Source organism: Suillus clintonianus (assembly GCF_016758775.1).
Source record: "Suillus clintonianus strain FC179 chromosome Unknown DEU56scaffold_7, whole genome shotgun sequence".
In the NCBI taxonomy this organism is placed as follows: Eukaryota; Fungi; Basidiomycota; class Agaricomycetes; order Boletales; family Suillaceae; genus Suillus; species Suillus clintonianus.
The window spans coordinates 91,691-117,007 of NW_024539231.1; the positions used below are offsets into that span (position 1 = coordinate 91,691).

At 48.7% G+C, this 25,317-nt stretch overlaps 8 protein-coding genes across 8 annotated transcripts; 3 read left to right on the forward strand and 5 right to left on the reverse strand.

Annotated features, from left to right (window-relative positions):
- Positions 1–2,031: 2,031 nt before the first annotated feature.
- Positions 2,032–3,155, reverse strand: DEU56DRAFT_512383 (uncharacterized protein). Its single transcript, XM_041346581.1, has 2 exons — positions 2,584–3,155; positions 2,032–2,359 (listed from the first exon to the last, which is right to left on the reverse strand). Exons 1-2 carry the CDS (start codon positions 2,963–2,965, stop codon positions 2,274–2,276), a joined length of 468 nt encoding a protein of 155 aa, XP_041213351.1. The 5' UTR covers positions 2,966–3,155; the 3' UTR covers positions 2,032–2,273.
- A 128-nt stretch (positions 3,156–3,283) lies between these two features.
- On the forward strand, positions 3,284–4,080 carry DEU56DRAFT_775571 (uncharacterized protein). Its single transcript, XM_041351659.1, has 6 exons — positions 3,284–3,349; positions 3,401–3,562; positions 3,616–3,699; positions 3,757–3,827; positions 3,884–3,941; positions 3,993–4,080. The coding sequence occupies exons 1-6, from the start codon at positions 3,347–3,349 to the stop codon at positions 4,068–4,070; spliced, it is 456 nt and encodes a 151-aa protein (XP_041213352.1). The 5' UTR covers positions 3,284–3,346; the 3' UTR covers positions 4,071–4,080.
- Positions 4,081–4,949: 869 nt separating this feature from the next.
- On the forward strand, positions 4,950–9,293 carry DEU56DRAFT_977121 (Pkinase-domain-containing protein). Its single transcript, XM_041359636.1, has 4 exons — positions 4,950–5,274; positions 5,325–5,813; positions 5,873–6,010; positions 6,063–9,293. The coding sequence occupies exons 1-4, from the start codon at positions 5,124–5,126 to the stop codon at positions 8,966–8,968; spliced, it is 3,684 nt and encodes a 1,227-aa protein (XP_041213353.1). The 5' UTR covers positions 4,950–5,123; the 3' UTR covers positions 8,969–9,293.
- Positions 9,294–9,635: 342 nt separating this feature from the next.
- DEU56DRAFT_775580 (uncharacterized protein) lies at positions 9,636–10,741 on the reverse strand. Its single transcript, XM_041351660.1, has 3 exons — positions 10,441–10,741; positions 9,817–10,386; positions 9,636–9,765 (listed from the first exon to the last, which is right to left on the reverse strand). The coding sequence occupies exons 2-3, from the start codon at positions 10,339–10,341 to the stop codon at positions 9,643–9,645; spliced, it is 648 nt and encodes a 215-aa protein (XP_041213354.1). The 5' UTR covers positions 10,342–10,386; positions 10,441–10,741; the 3' UTR covers positions 9,636–9,642.
- Positions 10,742–11,641: 900 nt separating this feature from the next.
- Positions 11,642–13,447, reverse strand: DEU56DRAFT_512477 (mo25 protein). Its single transcript, XM_041346582.1, has 7 exons — positions 12,928–13,447; positions 12,799–12,861; positions 12,435–12,748; positions 12,254–12,386; positions 11,990–12,199; positions 11,810–11,929; positions 11,642–11,747 (listed from the first exon to the last, which is right to left on the reverse strand). Exons 1-7 carry the CDS (start codon positions 13,036–13,038, stop codon positions 11,706–11,708), a joined length of 993 nt encoding a protein of 330 aa, XP_041213355.1. The 5' UTR covers positions 13,039–13,447; the 3' UTR covers positions 11,642–11,705.
- Positions 13,448–15,732: 2,285 nt separating this feature from the next.
- On the reverse strand, positions 15,733–16,588 carry DEU56DRAFT_512496 (uncharacterized protein). Its single transcript, XM_041346583.1, has 3 exons — positions 16,545–16,588; positions 16,418–16,490; positions 15,733–16,360 (listed from the first exon to the last, which is right to left on the reverse strand). Exons 1-3 carry the CDS (start codon positions 16,559–16,561, stop codon positions 15,995–15,997), a joined length of 456 nt encoding a protein of 151 aa, XP_041213356.1. The 5' UTR covers positions 16,562–16,588; the 3' UTR covers positions 15,733–15,994.
- A 3,776-nt stretch (positions 16,589–20,364) lies between these two features.
- Positions 20,365–21,914, forward strand: DEU56DRAFT_775615 (uncharacterized protein). Its single transcript, XM_041351661.1, has 3 exons — positions 20,365–20,787; positions 20,838–21,040; positions 21,101–21,914. The coding sequence occupies exons 1-3, from the start codon at positions 20,653–20,655 to the stop codon at positions 21,564–21,566; spliced, it is 804 nt and encodes a 267-aa protein (XP_041213357.1). The 5' UTR covers positions 20,365–20,652; the 3' UTR covers positions 21,567–21,914.
- A 1,661-nt stretch (positions 21,915–23,575) lies between these two features.
- Positions 23,576–24,680, reverse strand: DEU56DRAFT_512743 (uncharacterized protein). Its single transcript, XM_041346584.1, has 4 exons — positions 24,476–24,680; positions 24,355–24,424; positions 24,111–24,304; positions 23,576–24,060 (listed from the first exon to the last, which is right to left on the reverse strand). The coding sequence occupies exons 1-4, from the start codon at positions 24,487–24,489 to the stop codon at positions 23,667–23,669; spliced, it is 672 nt and encodes a 223-aa protein (XP_041213358.1). The 5' UTR covers positions 24,490–24,680; the 3' UTR covers positions 23,576–23,666.
- Between the last annotated feature and the right edge of the window lie 637 nt (positions 24,681–25,317).

The window sequence follows — 25,317 nt, forward strand, 5'->3', positions numbered from 1 at the left end:
ACTGTTCTCTCATTTCTTAGCTATAGTTACATTGAACCCACAGTATTTATGAATAGTTGGGTTCGAATCAATCTATTCCTATCGGAATATCATTGATTCGTGAATATCTCTACCATTCCAATTACACTCGTGTTCTCCATCGTTGGCTAAACTCCAATGGCAGTCTTACACCACGTGGAGTATCACAGCCAATAAGGAAAACGCACGACCCACGTGGGCAAGCGTATAAGCACCTCGTACCATGTATCTTACTTGAGGAACAACCCATCGTCGAACTCACGCGCAAGTTTTACGTTACCTCGACGTAATCTGCCCTTCATACACGCCGACATTGTCGAGGTTCTCAATATAGCAATGCATGCCATTACCTCTCATAGTATATTACCCGGTTGAAAAGCGGAGCAGATGCCAGTAAGAATCAATATATGCGCGTGATACTTTGCCAGAGACGGTCCTGTGTGCGTCATCGTCATCGACATCGACACACAAAAACCACAACGAGATAGTAATCCCCAAGGCCTTTGCGAGCTCGTACATCTGGCCCTCGACGTCAGATCTTGCGACCAATGCGCATTCTGTCGCTTTTCAGATCATATTGAGATTGAGAAGTGACGAATGGGTTGGGACTCACCGTCTAGAATCGCGAATTGTAGACGATGGTAGAAAAGACGGACCATCGCTAGCTATTAACAAGGATATCAGCACCATTCCATTTCGCTCTAACCGCAGAACATCAAAGAAAGAAAGCTTCTCCCCCACTCAATAGATCCCTCCACTCGTTAACCATATGCCACCCACCCTCCCGAGCCTCCAAATTCCCAAGATGAGCCGCTCATAACAAGCTGTCTAACTCTTCCAGCGCTTTGAACGACGCATTAGACTCATATACCGGCTGCAGATATATAACTTGCGACAAAAAGACCCTGTGTGGTGGTATGGACGTTGTGGGATGTACTCCTGGGTGGCCGTCTGTGTCGTCTATAGCACGCGTGAGTGCGCCCTCAGTGGGATGTGCAAGTACGGGCCTGAGTACAGAGCCAAAGGATGTAGAGTTGAAAGGGTGTAGAGTCTTTTGGAGTAGAAAGGTTTGTCGAGTGATCTAAGATACCAGAATGAGAATCAACGTTCCCAGAAAACATAAAAAGCACTCACCGCCCAGTCAATCCAGCAACCTCTTGCAGATCTTTATACGCGTGCACGAGTCTCCCACCTGCATCGGTTGTGCTGGTTTGTCAGTTTTCTTTTGCTCGCCGGTGTAACCAAACCAAACGAGGATTGAATTCCACAACAGAATGAGGATGACGAATTCACAACGCAACGAGAACCGAATCTAGAACTCACCAAGCACCAAATCTAAACCAAACGAGCAAATTCTCGTATTCCTTCCTGCATTTTGCTGGCCCGCGTTAGCGAATTTCAAGTGTATAGTCTGTTGTTTTAAGCACCAAGGTATAGACTAATTACAAGGCCACATCAGTGGCATTGGCCGGCGGCGCGGCCCGCCGCCCTCACTTAGTCACCAACTCCGTGCTTTTTCTCAGTTCAAAGTCATCTTCCGCACGGTGCTCGTTCCGTGGCTTTCCCTGGCGTCCACTCTATCGAGTGCTTGGGTTGGAAAATACAGACAATGCGCTCGTCTCATTGGTGGTATTAGCCTTTACTTAAATTTGATGTACGCTATTCATCCAACACTCAAGAGTTCGGGAGTGTTTTGGGAGTGTTTCTCTTGTACGGCTAGTTCAACCTATGGAAAGTCCTTACGCACTGACAGGCTATCAAGGAGGATCTAGAGCGTGGTACGGAGCCCGAAGAGATCTGGTGAGGAATCTTACTTTGAGAGATGCGGCGACTGACGGTGGGACTTTGAAGCCTATACTCGAGTGATCTTGCATGCCTCTGGGACCTCTACTGATGCCCTTCCATAGGATCCCTCAGCATGAATCTTCTGAGGCTATTGAAACACCCTCGACGTTGATGTGCTATGACAATGTCCTGCCAGTGTTCTCAGTCAGTGCATGCTCTCGTCTTTTGGTCAGCTTTCCCGATCTTGCAGACCCCACCCAGGACGTTCACCCTTCAACCTTCAAGCCCATGCTGTTCTGAGCCCTCGTTGCCTATTGTTCAGAGAGCCTCGGTTGTCAATTGGTCTAACTTGAGGAAATATTTAGATCCATCAGGGAAAATTTCCCTTGAAAACCTCTATTGGTCTCCTTGCGTCGCAACCCACTTGGCTTCGGGGCATATCATATGCCGATAGCATATTCGTTATTGACCTAATAATTCAGGTCACTGATAAGAGAACTCGTGAGTCCCGACTCTCCCCCCTGAAGGTGACTCGGACATGTCGGAAAGAAGTTCACTATGTAGGCGAGTCAGTAGATGAGTAAGCTTGAATTACTAAAATGAGGCACGACGATCTTTTAACGGACATCGACAGGCATTATTGAGACGTGCCGCGAGGCCTTGTAAGGCCTTTGAACCTTGAAGGCACTAGATTCTAACCAGACTTGTCATCTGGGCGGCCCGGGGATTATAATGGCTCTTCGTTTTTTCAACATTGATTTGATCATTCAGGTCACTGACCTGATTCCCCACCGCTCCTTACTTCTGATCTGAGTACAATCGAGTTAAGTAGCGTAGGCGTGCAGTAAGGTCTTCCATCACCGAATGATGATTCGACCCGCGTCTCAGCGACACCGAGACGCGCACGGGGATTACAAAATGCGACTTGGAAGGCCAAATACCGAATCCCATCTTCAACGGGTACCTCGCAGGGGCTGCAGCTGATACCGAGGCCGGGTGTTCGCATTGTGACTCTAGCACACGCATATACATGCATATACACGCGGAGTCCCACGCACAAGGTCGCGTGTGCATAGTGTATTTGCCATCCAATTTCGTTTGATAAAAAAGGAGTAGTTCTTGTACCGTCTATAGTGCTCGGAACTTCAACTTGAATCCACATGTAATACTGACCTGGGCGGAGATACGGACAGACCTATGGAATACATAAGATAGTCGTTCCTTGCCGTCATCTTCCATACAAGCTTCCATGGGTCTAGAACTAAAAACCCACGACGGAACAATGTTCGAACCGCGATGTTGCCCCTGTCGAGGCTTCCCCTCGGACTCGAATGAAAATGTGATTGCGACCCTGTCCGATGCTGACACAAAATACATGGGCGGGGTGATGTGGACAGAACCAGGCCTTGTCAAATCTCGCTTGTTCAAATCCCAATTTTGAACAAGGGTAAAATTTAACGAAGAAGGCACCAGTGGAATCGGGCACAGAATGGGTCCGATGTCAAGTGAGTCGTGACTCAAGACCGAGACTCAGACTTGAAGGATGGTGCCGACTTCTGCATCTGGAACCTAATGGAGCGTTCAGACAGGTATAAAGGTCACAACATATCCTACCATTACTTTCCATCAACAACCCTCTCTCATTGTCAAGTACTACCAGCACAAGATGAATGTCCAAAACCTTTACCATAACTTCAGCTTTCTCCAGATGAATGCTGCCGGCCACGTCGTGGGCAATAACATTGGCGGAGGTTCGACGGTACGCGTGCATCATGATCGCGACACGCTTCCTATGCTCAATGATGTTCATAGGTCCAGATCATTTGGGTGGACAAAGTCAAGGCCACAGCGAACCTCTATGTTGCCGCGGCGAACAGTTATATTACGATCGATGGAGTGATTGGTCTATCTGGTGTTGACAGATGCGAGATTGCTAACAGCGCGAAATCATAGGCAAACCAGGTCGTAGGCGGCGCAAATGAACAGCTGCTCCAGTTGGACCTGCAGGGAAACGGAAGCTATGTGTGAGTATAATCTTCGGTTCCAGTGGTAATAGTTCATTCATCCCCTTTATGCGCAGAATCCGTAAGGCGGGCGACACTATTAACAGGCTGCTCCTCGATAAACTCTCAGGCCCGGTGTGTTTTTCATCGGTGACAATTTTGACCATATGACTGATGTTGCTCCAGGTCACCTATGGTCCGGCTCCTCTCGCGGGCGCTGCGGACTTCAACAAGCAGTACTGGATGCTCGTTGCGTCGAAGTAGTGAGATGTTTAGAATGCGAGGAGACCTAGTTGCTGTCGATTCAAGTCGTCTGACGCAGAATGTTTGTCAAATTAGCTTTTAGTCGTGATGCCTGAAAGATATATTTGTGACCCCCTTCGCTATGTCCTAGTGCCGCGCGATTGAGCTTTCCCTTTGCGCGCAGAAACAGGCTATCGGGTGCATTGTGAGCTCATGCTGCACTAGTATATGGGTCGACTAAGCGATATGACATACATGTGATCATGAATATCCGATCGGAATCAGTAACGCCGTCGACTGCGAGATTGTGAGTGTCGCTAGAGAGGTAATGGATGGCGCGGAAAACTGTTGGGATCAAAGACTCTGGCAAACATAGAGGAAGGTCAAAGAGCCACTTCGACTAACATGCAGAAATTTTACAGCATTCGGGGTCATAACAGCTTTGTGATTTTGAACATAAAATCGCCGTTGACCCCTGCCTGAGTCTTTGAAATGCGATGTGAAAAGTGACGTTGCGGAATTAAAATTTACAGGCATACGGTCCTGGGCATCTGGTGTGAATCCCAGACTGCAGTTTCCAGTACCGGAGTCGATAGTGATGCGAGGGCTGAGCGCTGACCACCCATATGAACAGGGAAGCTGCCTGTCGGGCCTCCAGTCATTATAGGCGAGGACGGATTCTGCTCTTCTTCGCCTGATTGTGATATGAGAAGGAAGCTATTTAGTAAGTGTTCGAGATGAGGTAGAATATGCAATTCGGCAATCACATTCTTCACCACACTCCTCTGCGAGTTTGAGTGCAATGACACTGTCTAGGAGAACCTCATGGCTCAGGTCAGTGGTTGGAAGAACCCAGTCAACTGAGTGAGCCTGCACAACGGCGTGGGAACTCTTGGCTGTGTCTAACGGTTCACTTGGAAAGCAGTTTGGATTGAACAACTTGTCCTACCAAACAGCTGGCTTCTGCCAAGCTTCTCCTTTAACTGAATTTCTTGCCAATCTGTGAACTACTAGATCTGTGGCCTTTGTGCCCGCGCCTCTCATTTCTGCTTTACGTTAAATCTCAACTTGTACATGTCTGCACACGGCCACAAACATACGGGTTCCGTGACCCAGAACCACAAAGCACAACTTGCTAATGCCTATAACGAACTTGGGAAGGAGCTCTCCTCGAGCAAGATCAGGGTTGTCGGAAACTACACCCTTGGAAAGGTCATCGGTGAGGGTATGTCTTCTGGCTCTCACTCCTGTTTTCCTCTTCCTGACACACACCAGGCGCGTACGGCAAGGTTCGCTTGGGCACTCACCGTCTCACCTCTACCAGAGTCGCCATAAAGCAAATACCAAAGGCAATGTCCGCTTCCCTCACCCGCGAAATACACCACCACCGCCAACTTCACCACCCTCATGTCACTCAGATGTATGAAGTCATTGCCACCGAATCTCACATCTGGATCGTCACAGAACTCTGTTGTGGTGGCGAGCTGTTTGATTATCTTGCTGAGAAAGGTCGCTTGTCCGAACGCGAATCCAGTGTCATTTTCGGTCAGCTCGCGCTTGCAGTCGCATATCTCCACGAGAAGGGCATCGTCCACCGAGATCTGAAGCTTGAAAATGTCTTACTTGATGAACGCTGTCGCGTCAAACTTGGCGACTTTGGCTTTACTCGCGAGTATGATCGTGGCGTCTATATGGAGACTTTTTGCGGTACAACCGGATATGCGGCCCCTGAGATGCTTCAAGGCAAGCGTTACCTCGGCCCAGGTGAGCTCGCTTACCTTGCTTTCTTTTATCGCAAATGTTTAATTTCCATGCTATCTTAGAGGTTGACGTTTGGTCCATGGGTGTGATTCTCTACTGTCTTCTAACTGGCACACTTCCGTTTGATGATGACGACGAAGCGGTCATGAAAGACAAGGTCATTCAAGGCAAATATGAAGACCCTGAATGGCTCTCTACAGGTATCTATTAGTTTTGCGCTCTTCGGACGTGATTTACCAACAGTGGACATAGACGCCCGTGATCTGATCCGCAGCATTCTCGAGGTTGACTCTGCCAAGCGTCTGACGATCCCACAAATTCTGGCCTCTCCGTGGTTTACATCCACCCCTCCCGCTCCCGCCTGTGACCAAGTCCTCCTTGGTGTCAATAATGTTCCTGCATCCCCATCACCTGCCCGCGATACCTTTATTCTCCCTGTGAAATCTGTCGTGAACACCCAAACACAGGTGAACGAACTTTCTATTTCTCCGGCGACATCGACTACATCTGAATCCTTTGTTTCTGCATCATCTCATTTATCTCCATCGGTCCCTACAACTCCTGATGACACTCCTAAGGACCCTTTCGATACTCAGGGAAACGGTAGCCAAACCACGATTACGGGCGCTGCTCGGCGTTCTCAGCATCTCAGCAAAGATAGTATGACTCGGCAACCTGACACCGTCATCGAAGAGGAGCCTGAATCAGAGAACGTTGTACCATCCTCTGCAGGGTCGACTACAAACCTCGATCAGACCCCTAAGGCCCCCCCGTATCCAACACGCACACCTGCACGTACCAAACGTCGCTCTGTGTCTTCTACCCTTTCTGATTCTGGCTCACCAACGCTGGACAAGCCACTGGCCCCTCTCCCGCCCCAAGATTTTGCATCATTGCTCAGCACTCCAGCTCCCATCATTTTCTCCACGCCCGCGGAACGCGACCTTCTCAATAGCCTCAGTCTACTCGGATTTGACACTGGTCAGATTGTGCATTCTGTTCTCACCGATGCATGCGACGCCGCAGGTGCTATATGGTGGATGCTGAAGCGCAAGCGGGAAAAACGCGTTCTGGCCGGAGAGATACCATTACCCTTAGAGTTTCCAGAGCGCGCTGATAGCAAGCAGCGAGAGAAAGATGAAGAGAAAGAGGACCGTTCCAGTTCTCGGAGGCGGACCAAGCGTGGCATCGGTGTTCAGACCGACGGTGCCACAAGTACTTCATCGCTGGGTCTGATACATCCTGCCCCTGAATTTGCCGTGCTGCCTCCGACGCCTACCGTCCCATCATCCGCACGTCCGACGACGCCGCCACGCGCGAAGTCACCGTTTCTGTCACCGTCACCGACTACTGCCGAATCCTCTGGCAGGTCCAATCCATCGACGCCTACCGGAAGCTTCAAGGATAAGGATAACAAGGGGAGGAGGGATAGCAAGGCACGCTCTGGTAGTGTGAGCATTATGCAACGCGCTACGAATGCCCTCGAAATTGCAGGTCTCGTGCGGAAGAAATCAAGTGAAGCGGTAAAAGGGGAGGAAAAGGATCGCGAGCGGGAAAAATCCCGAGAGCACGAGAAGCGGAGTGGAGGCGGGGACGAGCCTCGAAATTCTGGAAATTCTGCCAAGCTGACCAAGTCGCCACCTGTGAAACCCAAGGACCAATTGATTGTCCCTACTACCCCATCCGCTGCAGAGTCAAGTGTTCTACCCCCTTTGCCTGGTTCGCCGTGGGTGGTCACTGGTGGCCGAACATCACCTCCACAGTCGCACGTGCCGACACCTGCGAACTCGCCAGGTGATACGCTGACGAGCCTTCCGAATTTCTCAGATGAGGGAAAGGTTGCGCCACCTAATAGGAATCGCGCCAGTTTGTTGTCCGCGTTTAGATTGTGGTTCCAGGAAGATAGGAAAGGAAAGCGGAAGGAGGCGGCACAGGCGCAAGGCAGTGGACGCGGACTTTCATACAGCCGTTCTCTCGCCATGCCCGCTACTGCTCCAATGTCGCCCGGTAGTCATGGAAATGTCAAGAGAAGAGGCAGTGGAACTCGTGGACGGCGTGTAAAACGCCATTCGACGTCGTCGCGCCGTTCGAGCAGTGTGAATTCCCATCGATCATCAGGAAACTCCGGGCAACTGCTAGCCCTAGAGCCACCTCACATATTGGAGCAAATCCCTAGCGTGCGATCATATGGTGGTGCTCATACACCGGGTTCTGACAAGGGAGAATACTCATCGCGCCCCTCCTCCATTCATAGTGTTACACTTGGCAAGCATCGCAAATCGCCATCCACAGGGTCTAACGGGTCGGCGCACTATCGCACTAGTTCACCTATGCATAAATATCACCACAGGCGAGCCGGGTCTTCTTCATCAACTCGCGTCATACGTCATCAGTCGGCAGGGCCCCGACCTGTACACCATAGAACTAGTTCTGCTACATCGTCCGTCCACTCGCTAGCGTCATCCCGGCCGACCTCGTTTTATGAAGCGTCGGAAGGAGAAGGTACCCGCACGAGTTCTCCGTACAAGAGCTACCCATCTCGTCGCTCGCTTGACGAGACGCCGCGGCGTGGGACAACAGGCAGTGCGACATTTGTGGCCCAGAAGCGGATCACGCCTTTCATGAGTCCCTCCGGAGCCAACGGACGAACGAGCTGGAAAAAAGCTTGGGGTCACGAGCCTCCTGGCTGGCAGTCCCGTTCTACGCATCTGCCTGTCGAGGTGCTTTCAATATCCCCAGGATCAGAGGGTCCTGCGAGCATTCGGGATGTATTTACTGGGAGGCAGAGTCTCAATTTGGGTGATGAAAGCGATTGGGTGGATGAGGATGATGATATGCCTGAGTTTGCGGGTGGGTTGGGTCAGATGCCGTCGAGCTCTACGAGTGCGAGCTTTCCCATCGAGTCGCCAATCCCTATGTCGCCTCCTGCACGGAATCATAACTCACGCTCGGGGAAGGGTCGTGCTACTTCGCTGGTTCCGAACAGCAATAGCAGGGCGAAACAAGGCAACTCGCCCGCTAGGTCGTCACCTGCCCCGACGGAGAACGTGTTCGAGTCTTCAGAGATGAGAGCAGGGCGTCGTCAACTACCCACAAGCCGGTCAGGCCCTGCATTCAAACATGCAATACAAGAAGAAGACGAGGAGGAAGAGGAATAAATCCTGGATTTTTTTCTTTGGCGTGCTCTGCATGCATCGGTAAATGCTGTTTCATTTATAAGCCAGCTGCTGGTTTTCTGTCTTGGATGCTCTCATAGAACTGCTCTCGTGCGCTTCGTCCTTTTTCTATGTCATTAGGTTCGCTATTGCCATCGTCATCAACATGAGTCGTAATCTGATCCCTTTTTGTACTCTTATCATTATATGATACCCTGACTTCTACGAACTGTATCTTTTTTTCGTCTCCGAGCTCGTACCAGTGTCTGCATAGGTGGACTACCATGTTATTTAACACAAGAAATGCGCAAGCAACCAACTTAAGAACTTTGTCAATAAAATAGATTGTTATTCTACGCAAAAATGTACAGAGTAGGCGGCACAATTCTACAAGTCAGGCAAACACGTTAGAACCCACGGGTCCAGTATAAGGAAGGCCAGAACATCTTCCGGTAGTTGTTGACCAGAATTGATTGGTCAAAGGTTTGGCGAATCAGAGGGATGACGATCATCGACAGCAGGGTTCGTGCCCGGGAACAGCCTGAGAACATCGACGACGATTTCATGTTTATCGCGAGGGTTGATGTGGGCTAGGAGTTGGACCGGTACGGACTGCAAGGGAAACCAAGGCCAAACCTCTATAGCAGGAGGCGACGGCTCTATCTATCGAGGACCGACTACAACATGGAGTAGCGACTACCTACGAGCCAGGACTCCAGCCACTGCGCCAGGACCCCCGGCACTCCTGCGGAGGACCTGCACCAGACCACCCTGGTCCAGAGTGCAATAGGATGGTCGTCCTGCAGGGTCACAAACATCAAGCATTAGGCAAACATGAGAATGAACCGTACCTCGTAGAAAGTGCGTTGGCCAGCAGGCGACTTGACGTCTTTGATATCCGAGCCATCGTCGAAGAGGATGTGCTTGACTCCGACCTGAATCGAGTCGTCGTCGTGAGCGTCAGAACTGATGGACAAGCGTTTCGAGTGGAATTTGAGTAAATATAAAGGGGTAGGAGGTGTTGAAAATCTAATGGGATTGCCGAAAATTGGTTCAGGCGACGAGGTGGAATGCTGAAACGATGTAAAATACTTCAAGTGCAATGGCAAGATTGGGCAGAGTTCTCTCTTCGAGTCTTCGTGACTATCGAGAAACGAATTTGTAGGCATGTGACACAGTTCATGGTGCAGGCGAGATACTGGGTAATCTGTAGCTGAGTAGTTCGTAGCAGTGATATCGCTAATGGCGTCGCCAGCCGTGATATTATTCAGGCAGTCGAGAATCTCTCGAATGAGAACGATCGTCGATGAGCAGAGCATGGATGCCACTTGAAGGTGGCCTGCCATCATCTCCGCTCTCGATAGGACGTGATTCATATGGCGGGCGACGGTCCGCTTTGAACAGAACGGCAGACAAGCAGCCTGTGATGGCAACAATTTGAGCGGTCATGATGGACAAGGTGGCATGAATCATACTGGCGGTGTCGAGTTTAGATGTTAATGTTTGCTGGAAAGATATATCTCCGGGATAAGTTTGACGAGCGAGTAGTACTATGATATTGATGATACTCCAAGGATATTGGATAAGTTTGACAAGCGATTAGTACTATGATACTCCAAGGATATTTGGCGTACATATTTGTCAACTTGATGAACGAACCTGGAACGAACCAGTCGCGTGAATGTGTAAGTTACGGCCGGTCTGGGTGCAGGTCTGCGCAGACTCTAAGTCTGCGTCTGTGACAAAGTCTGGGTGCACGCTCGGCAAGTCTTGGTGCCGTCGGCAAATCGAAGCGGAGTTATTATGAAACTCCTATGCGCTCATCACCCCCACCACCTCATCGTTGCCCGCCTGCCCGCTCCCCGCCGCCCACGATATCAAAAGGAATGCTGATTGTGGGATGTGTTTATGGAGGGGGGTAGGACTTCAGGGGCAACCACGACAAATATGGTGTGATGCTGAGGCTGTAGAATGTCGCCCTTAGCCGCTGCACGGCTACAAAGATAGATGGACCCGACGTCCATGGTCCGTGCTCAGCGTGTGGGCAGGGGCGGGAAGCGGCGGGCAGAAGGTGGTTGTGGCAGTGATACGGCGGTATTCAACCGCTGGCGACTTCAAACTCCGCAAACCGTGCCAAGTGTACACCCAGACTTTGTCGCAGACGCAGACTCCAGGTCTGCGCAGACCTGCACCCAGACCGGCCATTTCAGACTCGTCCTCCCAGTCGCGACGTGCCAGTCACGTGTTTTCAAAGTCAACCAACCAGCAACATACCTTGAATCATTTTTTCTAGCCCATTAACTTGAATGTTGGTATAAGAAAATCGTGTCGACTCATGTCTACAGGTTGTCGTGCTTGTGGGCTATGTGATGGTCACCGTTAGAGCCTGTCAGAACCAGAATCGGCTTTGCCACAGTACTTACTTGGCATACTGATCCATCCATTGGTCTTGAGCACCTCAAACAGCAACCCATGTTAGATAACATTGACGGTAAAGTACAACTGACGCATAATCAGTTATGTACACAAGAACAGCGATTTATGCAGTATAATGCAGCAGTCGGCGGCGAGATCGTAAACATCCACGAGAGGTTAACATCACTCAGGGGGTGAATTGTAGGGGCAGGAAAATACGGGGTGCTACAAGTGTCCGACTTAAAACGATAGGGACCCACGGTACGTGCATCACAAGGAGATGCTCTCCAGAGAGGAAAAAGAGATATTATAAAGACGTCCAGCGTCACAGGTTCTGTATCTGCACGATAAGGAATTGCTTCTCGTCCTGAAAAGTCAGAAAACATCAGTGGGAAGTAAAAGTATATTAAACAGTCGACGAAAACTCACGCTGAACTGTTCGTCTTCCTTGTCGTTATGAAAGCTCCTCAGGAAAGTCAATAATTTCTCTTTGTTGCGCCTTAGTATCGTTTCAATCTGAGGTGGTTTCTTTGGATTGGCAACGAATACCTTGCAATAAGATATAATCAGTAAACATGAGCAACGAATGAATCGTTCATGGAACCCTACTTTAAAAACGTGGAAAGCTTCGAACTGGATATTCTTGCTCTTGTCCCGAAGCATGTTCATCATCATCTTCAGGTTGGATTCCTGAGCGATGTATCTGGTCATGACGCTGAAATTGGCACGATCAAGGAGGATTTCGCCGAGGAGCTTGAGAGACTGGCGCTTGGTAACATAATTGGTTGAAAGTAGGAGAGTTGTGAAAGAGGCGAAAAACTATACAGGATGCTCGATAAGCAATGAACACAACTACTAGTATTTGGTACCCACACGATCATAGTTCTTGTCCAGGTATTCAGCGACCATTGGTTTGTGTCGTGTTAATGTCTCTTTGAGATTTGCGAATGCGTCACATGAAACTCCAAATGACGTCGTCTCTATATGATGAGGAAACATGTAGAACCTGCGCGGCATTTGATGATATGTTTGGGATGCATGATAGAGCACTCACTGTTCAGAATAGAGCAAGATCTTCGCCAACTGTTCGTGTCGCAACATCTCCCTTAAAACCATCCCCGTATTCAATGCAACCTCTTCGTTACTATATCCTTCCAGAGCTGCAAATATTACATCTTCATGCCTGGCGCAAATATATTCCACTGTTGGTAACCGTGCCCCGATTTGACGCCGGAGGAGATTGTTGAATATCTGGACGACATCCTTCCGAGCCTCAAAGTCGAACCTTGCAATATTCTGTACGAGTAGGAGTAGTAGGTCTGTGGAATACGTTTCTTGTGCGAGTTGCGCAATGAGTTCCGGCAAAGGCTCTATGGAGCTGTCAAGTATGTATGACGTGAACAGCGGAGGATCAACACACCTCCATCACCGTATAGAATGCCCTTTATTGCCTGGAGATTTCTAGATACTTCTTCACCCGCCTGGTAGCCACGATCCCATTCAGTTGTGGGTTCATTTAAGATCACGAGCCCATCCGTCAAGCTCACCTTTCTTCTCGTCTCACTGCCTGGAGGCCCGGATTCGAGTTTGGGTATCGCATCTCGCAAGCCACGGACGATATCAGGAGGTGTTCGTGGTTTGGTCTTGAAGAAGTTCATTGTCTACCCAGTTGAAACAATCTCCTGGGATATCGGACGATAAAGAATGAGACGAGGGACTAGATGGACGGATGACAGGATGAATGGCGCTGGATGAGTGATGACCTGGCTGGGAGCGCCGAGCTCAGCGTTTCGGAGACAGGCTGTACTAGCCTTGGTAAAGTAGCGTAAGCCAGTGCGATTGAGAGTGCTTTCTCAACTTCGCATATGGCTTTCTACAGCACATGCCTAATTTGGCTTTCTCTCTAACTCACACCATTGCCACGGCGCAAGTATCTTGGATAGCTCATGACCTAGGCCAGCCTGTCCAAGGATGGTACTGGATTTTAAATGCGTATCTTTGAGCCAGTTCAAACAAAATAGATCTCTCTCATTCATTGCTTGTATTCATCATTCACAATGATGGAGATCACCCAAGTATCCCTGCTTCCAGTTGTCACAGCTCATCGTAAGTAGACTATTACATTTTTACTTGAATATGACCTGGAAATAATGTCTTCATGTCCATGATCAGCCGCGGCGCAAGAATAGAAAACTCGGCGACACACTGGCATGCTGATGGATGTTGTCTTTCCCAATTGCTCTTCAAAAAATGTGCAGCAAACCACACACCATCACAATCGTTTGTGATTAACGACCATGCATCCCACAGGTCGCTGCCACTTTGTCAGACTTTTTCTTCGCCCAATGTCTCATCCCTGTCGGTCTCGCGCGAATTGATCGAGACGGCCAGATTTAGTTGTCGGATGTCTTTGCCTATGAAGTCATGGCTCTGGTCACCTCCCACACTTCAAAGGCGCATGTATGTGGAACACCAAGTTGTTCATGCTTCAGGATGTACTGAGTATCTGCAGCCTAGTGGGTTCCTCTGATGCAAGTCCGTGAAAACCTTGCATCATGTCCTTCCTTTTTTTTGGTAAGTTCACTTGTACGTCACAACAATCTCAACATCTCAACATCAGTACTAGTACGCAAGCTGCCTGTATTTTCTTGGCTTGACCGCATGTTTTATCCGCTTTTTTACCCTTTACTTAATAATTATCTTCCCCCCCGAGCATCAGACTACTTTTGTCTGATCAAAAAAGCCAGTGTAAACATTTCCAGTCAAATATGTAAATAATCTACGCAGTGCTATGGCGAATCTGAACAGTGAAAACATGGAACCGAGGAGAAATATGTTGAATTTGGCGTTTAAGCGCAGCAAGCACTACAGGTAGCGGGCGGATCTACAGGCCTGTGAACGTACGTGGGATGATATCAATATACAATTGTTTCCAGATCTGAGAATTATTGACGTGTTGGCAATTGTCTTGTAAGTTGAAGCGAGTGCTGAGAACGGGGGTGACGTAGGCTTCCGTAAGGGAAATGCAAATATTGAGAGGTTTCTTGATAAAGCTTTTGAGCTCATCGATGGCGATAGATGATTGAAAATGGTTGCAGGGATATTCCTCATTATGACACGCTCTTGATGACCGCCGTGTTCGACTCCTTATTATGGGGGCCTCCGATTTCGTTGAATAAGAATATGCTCTTACTGCCAATACACACTGCCATGGATACAAATCTGACCACAACCTGCGTACGGACTTTCAAGCCAAAGGTAATTGCGCAAATTGCGGGTAGTTAATTTACAAGGCATTCCGCCGGCGCAGCGGATTCACCTAGCATAGTCAGGAGCAACGATGCCTTGGAGGTGCAGCTCAAACTTGAATATCAATTGCAAGTCCCAGCCGATTCGCTGTGGATCGTAAATAAAAATAAGTCATGTAGCGCCACGGCCCACTGACCGAAGACCCTGGTAGAGACGTCGAGAAGGTACATCCCTCTAGAGTTCATCTTCTCTGTTTCAATAAAGTTCAGTCAAAGAAATTTAAACAATGTCCTATTTTAAACGAATGTCAGAAGCACAAAATAAGCCAAATCCAGGCTGAAATACTCATGCACATTAAGTTCAAAGGGTGCTCGCGAGGCCCTTCAAGAAACGAAAATCATTGCAGAAAACGCCGAACCTAGGGGATGAATTCCCTCGGCTCGGCTGATTTTATTGGTGAGCGCGGCCAAATATAGCCCCGGTTACTCACAATGATACCTCATTCCCCCAGTAGTCACAAACGTAATCTACGATCTTCAGCCTTCTCGCGTTCAGGCACCAGGCTGTTTCTACATGGTTCCCGCCGCCAGAAAATTGAAGCCAGTGGTAGCTATCTGTAGCTAGCAGTATCAGTATGTTTATTCAATCTATTTTATGGTGGAGCGCGATTTTTCCGCCACAAAAATACTTTATCAAACACTCAACAATTTGTACTGAGTCAGACAAGGATTCTTAGCAACACACCTCGATCGTGAGTGTGTACAAACGGTTATGCATTTCGTGTGAAATCAGCGCGCCCAATGAGAGACAGGTTTATTTAAATTATAGTAGCAGTGCTCTCTCTGGACTCGGAGGCCGCGGCTGTTTCTCACACGACTCGAAGTTTTCTGTAGGACTGCATTCAAGTTGATTCAACTGTGCAGCCCTCGGAAATATTTGCGCAGCAGCAGCAGACATCCATGTACCTCCAGCCCTCATCTCCCCTCTCACTGAATTCCTCACCAACCAGGAGCTCCCACACACAAAACACACATCGCCGACAGTCGTTATGCATGACCGCTCCACGGGCCATACAATTTGAAAGAATCGTCGTGTCCTTCTGAGTTCTCTCTCTCATGATAAAATGTGTACTCTCGCCTGGTGTGTAGCATACTAGTCACATGTATGGGTACCCCCGTCTGAAGTGTATTCCATTGCATTTACAACTGCTGGACTGTAGACCTTCGTGGATGTCGATCATGCACGGCCTCAGCGGGCAAAAAACAATGACCACACAAAAAATCATACCAGTTTATATATATATGAATCACAGCCCGGTACACAGAAAGCACTATGAGTGATGCAACCTAGAGCAGGAGACATATACTAGATGGCAGTTGAAGGCCCCGTCGGTTGTGCGTTTTTATGCGATCCAACACCAGAAGCCACCCGGAGCTTGCGACGAGACTTCATACCGAAGTGCATCTCACGGATATGGCGGATGAGCGTGTCTCTACGTATGGGCCTTTGGAGTTGGCAGCCCTTCCATCGACATGCCAAAAGTGTTTCACCGTGCTTGGGTGCCTCAAGATGTTTAGATGACATATGCTCTGCAATCCCGCTTGCATGCACGGCATAACCGCAAGCATTCCACTCGCAAATAAGCACACTGTCAGCCGCATGCGGTTCAGGCTGTTTCTCTGGTACATGGTACCAGTGGTTTTGCTGAGGTTGAGAGGTCGACAATGCTTCCTATAACAAGAGTCAGCCTTTCACTATCGTTTACAAGCACGGGCAGACTAAACGTACATCGCTGACGGGTCCTTGCAGGTACTCTGCTAGCGATCCCTCGACTTGTTTATACAACTCGGAATCCTGGTTCCTGCAGAAGGGATAAGCGCAAGGAAAAGCCTAGTAGTGTAAAGCATATGTGTACCAGTAATTGTATGGCATTTTAGAATGAGGGTTTCATGGGCGCAGATTGTCAGGCTGATCCGCCCAGGAAAAATCAGAATATATAAGCCCAGAGATGTGCCGCCATGCCGGGAACCTGAATATTGATGATGAAAGCTCGTATGCCAGGCCCGGGGTCGCCAGTACGTATGGCCAGCTACTAGTTAATAGGGCAAATACATAATAAAATAAATGACTGCCGATCGTTGCGTTTTTTTGTAAAAACCGCAAATGGCAAAACCAAAAATATGCAGACCAAAGGCCAGACTCGGCAGCTGATCAGAAATATATCTCAAAGCACCTTCAAAATCCGTTGAGGTTGCGGGATTTGAGAGAGAAAGTCGCACGTCGCGCAAATTAACGAGCCCTTGAAGTCACGTTGACCCTCTTTGAAACTAGCTCATTTCGTCGCTGGAATGTCGGTGTATCAAATCACCTCAGTGACTTGGAGATGAAATGACATGTATAGTGGGTGCTTTCAGTATGCCGATAATTCTTTTGACAGTTGAGGCCTGAGTTGTCTCCCATGACTCCTTGAACATTGACCTTCTGGCCAGTTACAGGTTTGAAAAGTTCAGAGACTGTTCTGATTAATATCGGTTCTCTATCACAGAGGGTTTTTGACTCCAGGCCTGATCCTGCATGATGGAAACGTGCCCCCGAGGGCGGAAACTGATTGGATGAGGACAGATGGATGCTTTGAGCGACAACTCGTAGCTGATTGTTACCATACAAATAAATTCAATTTCGGGTACACAGAACTTCAGATGATGGCTAGGGTTGAGCTAGGAAAACTACTTACATGCCCAGGGCCCGCAGTGTCTCGAGTGTTGGTTTTCAATTTCCTCGGTGTAACACCGACTCGGGTCCAGTCGGCAACGCCCGACCGCAACGGTGAACTAGTTATTGTTTCCGAGCCTATCTCATGCATCATGAACGGATCTCCGACAACAAATCTTCCTTGGACTTATTGCCAGTGGCGTCTGAAGCTGTCTGAAGGCTTCTGAAACCATGGCATAATTGTGTCCGAACTTCGAAGTCACCTCCACACCAAGGATGTGTCTCCACGCGGCATGCCACGCACGGCCACAATCTCAAGTACCGTCCTTGTACTTGAACTTTCGTTTGATGCGGGTCACCGCTTTTGTTATGCGCAGTGGTTCTTTCAGGCTACATTTAACGTTATCTTTGGGCTGATTGGATGCCCACGAGCCGCCTTATTCCCTGATGGAGTTTAGAACGCTTGCAGTTTTTGTTTGTTTTCTCCTACCTTAAGCCCTGGATCCCTATGCGACTATTTCTTTCCAGGAAGATAGATTCCGAGCTATATGATCACGTCAGGGCATCGGAACGTCCAACCAAAGGCATGACTGATGAAGTAGTTCAGTTGGTCTTTGAGTACTATGCTGCATAGCGAAATGCTAAAGTTCATGTAGTGTCGGCAGAAGTATACTATACTGCATCCGATAGCCAAAAAATAGAATTGATTGTCCATCAGGGTCGGGGACTTTATGTCGGACATAGCCCTAATAATGGGGGGCTTCAGGTGAAAGAAACGTTGCATAAATGCCATCCAGCGACACTGCTAGAGGCTCCCTAGGAGCTCAATCCATCAAGGTTACTAATGCCATTTAAGGATCTCGTACCTTTGACTATCGCCTAGCTAAGCTGGAGGCGATACAGAATTTGAAATAGATCTATATCAGGTAAGTCATCATGAGGAGTTACTACACTGGCAGGGGCACGGCCACTGGTCTCCGAATCTCTACCATACGCACCTTTATGCTGGGAAACCACTGGTGTATACAGCACTTCAATAACGTTCACACGCACGTAGACAATGGACCAGGGTGGTCTGGTGCAGGTCCTCCGCGGGAGTGCCGAGTGTCCTGGCGCAGTGGCTGGAGACCGAGAATAATCCAAGAGAAGTAGGATCGTGCCAAGAGCAAAACTGAAGGTCGCTGTCTAAATGTTGTCCGCAGGCCAAGAGCTAGTGGGATCTAGGGCTAGCTAAGACAATATCCGAAGTTTATCGCCAGAACGATGCACCAGTGATACGGAGACACTCGTAAGGGCAACAACCATCGAGTAAACGAAAAAGACGTAGAAGACGTAGGACCTTGCGATATTCTCTTGTGGAAATTGTGCAATGAGTTCTGGTAAAAGCTTGTCAAGTAGGTATGACATGAACAACATACCTCTGTCACTGTATAAAATACCTCAATGTCTGGAGGTTTCTAGCCAATCCTTCACCCGCATGGTGGCCACAATCCTGTTAAGTTGTGGGTTCAGAGAAGATCGTGGGCTCATTAATCAAGCTCACCTTTTTCCTCGTCTCATTACATGGAGGTCTGAATTCGAGTTTGAGTGTCACACTTCACAAGCCACCAAAATCAGGAGGTGTTCGTGATTTGGTCTTGAGGAGGGAAATTCCTCATAGAGGACGAGATGGAGATAACCAAAGAGACTAGGGACTAAAGGGATGGACGGCAGATATAAATGGCAATGTGACCTGGCTGGGAGCACCAAGCTCGTCGTTTCAGAGACGGGCTGTACTAGCCTTTAACTCTAGTAGCTTAAGCCAGTACGATCTAGTAGCCCCCAGCAATGCTACGGCTTGTCTGTGTGGCTCAGAATCCCGCTCCTTGCACAAAGAATAATCACAAGGAAGACGTCTAGTAGTGCCGGGCAGACGCACCAGTAATTGTACGGCATATTGCAATGCGTTGGGGACGATAAAATTGGATATTGATAGGGCTAATCAGCCCAAGAACTGAAAGTGCATGAGTAACATTGCGCCAGAAGCAAAGATGAAAGCCAATTATTAAGATTTATGTGCGGCCCTAGAACCAGTGATACGTACGACCATTAAGTCCAGGGCAAAGAGGGAAGACTAAAAATATTATTGCCAGTCGCTAGGGGCTCGTACACAGGGATATGGAGTCTGGTTGGAGAACCTGAACGTAAAGGAAACCAATTGAAGGAAGCCATAGGCCGGAGACAAGGCAGGATCAATCTAAGGTTCCGGTGAGGTCGCGGTATCTGGGAAAAAGTCACACGTCATACAACGTAGGGATACCCTTGAGGTCAGATTAATGATAGCGCCGAAGCCAGAGTTTTCCTATCGACGGCATATTACTTGATCTGAATTGGACCACATGAGTGACTCGGAGACCCATGCCCTTACATTTACGAGCGAGGCTTGGAGCGAGCTCTCGTGGATGTTCCTGGAGGCGATCAAAAGGCCGAATCTCGCAGCGGAGTGGTTTTCACCGTAGGCTGAAACTTCATTAGTATGGGCGGTCTGTAATCGATGAGAAGCTGGTTCTAGCAATGCCGCGAGCCGAGGTCGCACCCATGCGGTGCTGGTAAGCTGGATTATGAACATCAAAATTGCGATTAGCTGCAAAGAAGTCCTGCTCTGATCAATCTTGGCGCGCTTGGGGTGGTTTCAGGCCATTAAGTGAGCTTGATGAAGACGGGCCGGAAGGGAATGCATGAGTGTGAGTGCCTTAGGCCCGAGACAGGCAAAACGTACTGCCACTATTGTACATGAACTGTTTGATCTCCAAGTTGAGCGCTGACTTGGAAGCCTTCTGGAGCGCCGGCACTAAAGGATACAGTGAGAATTGGTTCAGCGTCAACACGTCAACGTTGCAGAAACGCATGGGATCAACGTTAGCACCTAGCTACAAACTTCCCACCCCGCGGCGGCATTGTAACCTGATGTGGCAGATGATGGAGTTCCTTGCCCACTGCAATCGTCATAGTCGTGGGAATAAATGAAAATCATGTAATGCGCACTTTGAACTCAACCCTAGTTGTAGCTTGAACTTTAACTTCGGGGGGACCTGGCAAAAGGTTCCTGCTACCGCAAACCAACTGCAACCGGTGTTCAAACGTTAACCGGGCATTCGCGTTCATATCTATGGCTTTTCGCCTACCTTCAGCATATCAATATTCATTTCCAGGGCATTTTTGACCGTTCGCCTTCATGCCTGCTTCTGTGTGGTCTCACATGAGGCTACATAATCCCAGTCTCTTGGCTGATCGGATGCCCGCGAACTGTCTGATTCCCGAAACACTGGAGAATGCCCTACGATTTTTGGTGGGTTTCCTCCACCCTCCTAAGCTCCTCCTGTACATATATTTTTGACAGGAAGCTAGATTCAGACTTATATGCACACGTCAAGGCGTCTGGACGTCCACAAGGGACGACTCACGAGGTACGTTAGTTTGCAGCATGCAAGGCGATGAAATGCCCACATCCACGTAGCTGCTGCAGAACTGCATATATCCCGTACCCGCGAATTCCAGCAACAATGCCACTGCATCGGGTGTTTCGCAGTCTCGTGCCCAGCCGAAGACTACTCACTGTGCATCGGCTTCTTGTGACCCGCGTTTCAAGGACTCGTTTTCAAGCAGTGTCTCGTCACCACCGAGTTCTGGGACACCTGTTGCTCAACATGATGTTCAAAGGTACGATTTCCTGACGTGATGTTTGATCACGTGTTCTTAACTGAGTGGACGTTTTCGCAGTGCGGCTAGGCAGACTTGGTGCAATGGTTCCAGTGATTCGGCCAACCATTTGTACGCAATCGTACCACAATTGCCTAGGACAATGCGGCACGCGACAGACCAATCCCCTGCTGCGCTCTTGCATGTACATGGGGAATCGCAGTACAATGTCCAACATCATCATCGTCGGGGGAATACATCACATGGACAACAACTTCCTACCAACAATTTTGATGCATCGGAACCGCAAATCCAATGCCTGTGGAATGACACCCAAGGCCAGTGCGGTTTTACTGCGGATACGGTCACGACCGTGCTAAAGCACATATCATCGCACCATCTCTGTGAGCATCAGGAGCACGACAGCCAGGTGCAATGTCGGTGTAGGGGCTGCCTGCTCCGGAGGACCATAAGGCGAGACACAATTCTCAGGCACATCCGTGAAATACACTACGGTGACAAATTTCGCCGCAAATACTTACCATGATTTCCGTCTGCACTTGAAAGACTGATTACTTGGGTTGCGCAATGTAGGAAGCAGCCCTCTATTGTGCCTTCCGACGCTATATCATTCCTGCTATCGCTCTGCTCATGGTTAGTACGTATGTCTTGGTATGATTTCCCGTTCTTCGAAGTTTGTTCGTAAATTCCATACAACTCTTCATCGTGACATTTTTATTCCAGCATGTAGAATACCAGTTGCATACTATCGGTTACCACAACTTCGGACAAACACTGGTTCGGACACTTTACAATATCTCACTCAACTCTACTTCAAATCATATTCTGATTCTGCTTGACCACATATCATTGTACACTTGTAATACATTATTGCGAAGTTGGATCTTTGAAATTGGTCAAGAAATGATTTGTTGAGGTGTGACAGCCAAAAATCTGTCACCAAGCCGAGTCTGCCGTAGCGGAGCTTCAATTCTGCTGAACCACTCATACTGACAAATCTGCTTGAATCTTGGACACCATATGCCATGGGCGTGCTCGGGGCAGGGGTGCTCATTCCCCAACTCCGAGCAAAGGGATCCAGCGCACACACGCACTTCTTTTTCTCCTGTTAAGCTCTGTTTTGTATGTCTACGACTCTACGCTCTAAGTTCGTCTTCAAGTTTGCAACCATTGAAGTGGCCTTCGAGTATGCGGACATCAGGAAAGCCTTGGGCGATTTTCGGCAGCTGCATGCTATCTTTAAGTAAAGATAGTCAGTACATGTTGCGGGGACACACTTGTCATTGCATTGGCTTTCTCTAGCTCTCGTGTATGTATTCAATATAAACATCGTTTCATATTCATTCATGCCTTGGCTCACTCGTACTAAGATGTGCTTATATTTTGCTGAGATGCGCCTCCCAGGCTTGACCACGATGCTTTATAACCATTTGTCCTCAGGCTTGTCGATCCTCCAAATCAGAATCTATCTCCGATCATCTAGATCTCTATAGATCTTCATCCTGCTTCCGTCGATCTTCGATCTTTTGATCCCCTTCAACTCATCGTTTCCGGCTGCGCCGCACATAACATGAATGTTAACCCCGCGAAGCTAGGTGGTATTTTTTTGTCTCGAATTTGATCATGAGTGTAGCAAAATTTCAGAAAGGATCCTATATGAGGGTGCCCATGTACTTGAACTCGGCGATCCAAGCGCGCATTCATTCACATTTCCTGATGGATGATCATTATCCTTAAGGCGATAGGACGAAGATGCAACATCGTGTCCTTCCGAGCACTCTCTAAGGACCTGGCATGCCTGGCTTAGGTGTTAGCGTATGCGACTGGTATATGATTCACAAGGATACTACTACACAATTAAGCATACAGCTGAAGGTAAGCAGAGCTCACCGTGAATTTCACTTTGCAATGTTGTCTCTGATCTGATTGTCCAGAGCATATACAATCAATTGATCAGGGAGAGGGAGCGGTTGCGTAGGGTCTAACTCAACTCGGAGACGCAGGGCGGTCTACATTATCGTGGTCAACCACACTCTTCAGAAATAGTGCAGCAAACCAACACAATCAGATGCCCGTTTCTTAAAATTCGTGACTATGCTTCGCTTTCACTCTTATAGTATAGACCTTTGCTTCGTCCAATGGCTTCGTTCCATAGGAGACGGACGAATTGATTGTAGGCTGAGACAGATGCACTCAACCACCCAAATATAGGTGCACGTGCCGGCTATTTTAAGAGTGTCCTTGGGTGTCTTTGGTCTCCCATTACTCCGCACGCATGTACTCCAGCTAAAACGTGAATATTTCAGGAATTGGCACCAGCTTGCCCATGTTGTTTGGTGTCTTATGTTTGCATTCGTCCAACATCCGGCTTTTACAGCCATTGGAACCCACATCTCGGTGTGACTAGGCTACTTACTATCTCGACGCTCCAGATAAAGTTGTAAGATAAATTCATTTCGTAATAGGTGAACCGATCACGAACACATAATTAGCAGGAAGGTACTACCATCAATAGAAGGCGCTATGAAAACGAGAGGGTGATCACTAGACAGAGAGTATAGTAGTGGACCACGGTTATGAATGCGTAAAATCGGTTGGAGCGCTCTACACACTTAACGAGGGGCTCCTAGAGCGCCGAATCATCAAGAGAGTGTTTGCAGCGAGAATCTCCGTAGTGGACTTCCCGGATGTGCCTGAGGATCGTGTCTCTCCTGAAGGTCTTTGGGGGTGAGCAAACTTGACATTTGACCCTGCGGACGGGCAGCACATGCCTCGGGGGATGGTCTGATTTCACCTTGCGGGCGGGCAGCACATGCTTCGGGAGATGGTCTGACGCAATATGCTCTATCACGCTTTTAACGGTATCTGCAGTAAAGCTGCACTGGCCACGATCCCACAAGCATCGGGATTGCGACTGTGGTGTTGTGCCAGAAAAGCTCGCATCATTGGCAGACGGATAGTAGGAAGGAGCATGGTGGGGATCGCTGGGACAACTGTTGTGCAAAGGCTGTCCAACAGCACTATTGGACGAGTTAATTTCCGAAGAATAGGGACTGTGAGAAACTCGTACCTATGAACTTTGGGCAAATCAATTTGGGATAGGCCCGGACCACGTTGACCAGCAGAAGAAAGCGCTTGATCATTGCTGATCGAATGCCCCCAATCCGTAATTTGATGCTGAGTATCAGCGGATACAGAATTATCGTATGAATCCACTAGAGCAGAAGGCAGGTCGTTTTGCTGAGGCTGAGAAGTCGGCTGACCCTACAGTGAAAATTAATGCGCTACCGTTTACGAGCACGGTCAAAACGTACATCATCGGTGGTCGCTTGCGCCTGCCCTGCTTGTGCTGCCTCAACATGTTTGTATAGCTCTGATTCGCGCCTGTACAAGGGATCAGCACCGAGAGGAAGTGTGATATTAGCGCAGACGTACCAGTTGTAAGGCATTCTGCAAGACACTGAATGGAGAGGGAAATGTTAGAGCACTTATAAACTGGGCGAAAATGGGATAATACCCTGAAGGCCAAAGGCCAAAGGTTGTTTGCAGGCAGGAAGGCTGGTGGCATGTAGAGGCCAGCTAGGACAAAGAGAGCAATCGTTAGAACCATCCCACCAATAATTCGGAGAGATCCATCGGGACACCTGAATGAAAAGGCGATTCGCAAAAGCAGAGGCCAAAGGCCAAAGGCTAGAGATTGGCAGTCGACCAGGCAGTTCAGGCCCTGTCAACAAAATCAGATTCGTTTCATCGACGTCATGTTGGACTATCTGAGACCAGCACCTGTGACTCGAAGACTCTGCACCCACGAGTGAGGCTTGAGGCCAGCTTTCATTGGTGACGCCTGTAAACCATCTCACCATGCGCCCCGATGTTGCGAAATAAAGACGCTGGTCGGACGGTAAGTTTAGCTTCACCGATGGCCTCGACTCCCACGCTATTGGCAAGTTGGACCATGGCCTTCTGGCCAGTAACAAAAACATTATGATTTTGGTTGGCTGTGGGCATGCCGAATGGCGCGGCATCAGGGTGGGATGTCTGACAGAAGAAGGAAAGATGGTAATGTCAGGGGATGAAACGTGCCATGAGAGATGAGGGAAAATGAACAAACATGATCATTTGATTGAGCGCTCTTCACAAGTAATACGTAGAGCCGAGATAGTCCGCATTCGCAACCTTCCCGAAATGCAGTGACTAGGGTCAGCGGCTGGGGTTACACACCATTCTGGGCGTAACCGCAAGCGGCCGAAAGAAGGATGCCGAACCAGCCACAAATC

Coding starts and splice junctions, on each gene's coding strand:
- DEU56DRAFT_512743 (XM_041346584.1), bottom strand. Junction 24,305..24,354: donor CGCAAGCGACCACCGATGAT/GTACGTTTTGAC, acceptor TTTTCACTGTAG/GGTCAGCCGACTTCTCAGCC. Junction 24,061..24,110: donor GATTTGCCCAAAGTTCATAG/GTACGAGTTTCT, acceptor CTCGTCCAATAG/TGCTGTTGGACAGCCTTTGC.
- DEU56DRAFT_775580 (XM_041351660.1), bottom strand. CDS start 10,341: ATGAATCACGTCCTATCGAGAGCGGAGATGATGGCAGGCCACCTTCAA. Junction 9,766..9,816: donor GCCAACGCACTTTCTACGAG/GTACGGTTCATT, acceptor GTGACCCTGCAG/GACGACCATCCTATTGCACT.
- DEU56DRAFT_775571 (XM_041351659.1), top strand. Junction 3,700..3,756: donor GTTATATTACGATCGATGGA/GTGATTGGTCTA, acceptor GCGAAATCATAG/GCAAACCAGGTCGTAGGCGG. Junction 3,828..3,883: donor CAGGGAAACGGAAGCTATGT/GTGAGTATAATC, acceptor CTTTATGCGCAG/AATCCGTAAGGCGGGCGACA.
- DEU56DRAFT_512496 (XM_041346583.1), bottom strand. Junction 16,361..16,417: donor TGCAAGGACCCGTCAGCGAT/GTACGTTTAGTC, acceptor CTCTTGTTATAG/GAAGCATTGTCGACCTCTCA.
- DEU56DRAFT_775615 (XM_041351661.1), top strand. CDS start 20,653: ATGCCCTACGATTTTTGGTGGGTTTCCTCCACCCTCCTAAGCTCCTCC. Junction 20,788..20,837: donor CACAAGGGACGACTCACGAG/GTACGTTAGTTT, acceptor ACATCCACGTAG/CTGCTGCAGAACTGCATATA. Junction 21,041..21,100: donor GCTCAACATGATGTTCAAAG/GTACGATTTCCT, acceptor ACGTTTTCGCAG/TGCGGCTAGGCAGACTTGGT.
- DEU56DRAFT_512477 (XM_041346582.1), bottom strand. CDS start 13,038: ATGAACTTCTTCAAGACCAAACCACGAACACCTCCTGATATCGTCCGT. Junction 12,749..12,798: donor TTCTATACGGTGATGGAGGT/GTGTTGATCCTC, acceptor AGCTCCATAGAG/CCTTTGCCGGAACTCATTGC. Junction 12,200..12,253: donor TGGACAAGAACTATGATCGT/GTGGGTACCAAA, acceptor CATCCTGTATAG/TTTTTCGCCTCTTTCACAAC.
- DEU56DRAFT_977121 (XM_041359636.1), top strand. CDS start 5,124: ATGTCTGCACACGGCCACAAACATACGGGTTCCGTGACCCAGAACCAC. Junction 5,275..5,324: donor TGGAAAGGTCATCGGTGAGG/GTATGTCTTCTG, acceptor GACACACACCAG/GCGCGTACGGCAAGGTTCGC. Junction 6,011..6,062: donor CCCTGAATGGCTCTCTACAG/GTATCTATTAGT, acceptor CAGTGGACATAG/ACGCCCGTGATCTGATCCGC.
- DEU56DRAFT_512383 (XM_041346581.1), bottom strand. CDS start 2,965: ATGTGGATTCAAGTTGAAGTTCCGAGCACTATAGACGGTACAAGAACT. Junction 2,360..2,583: donor AAGGAGCGGTGGGGAATCAG/GTCAGTGACCTG, acceptor TCGCCTACATAG/TGAACTTCTTTCCGACATGT.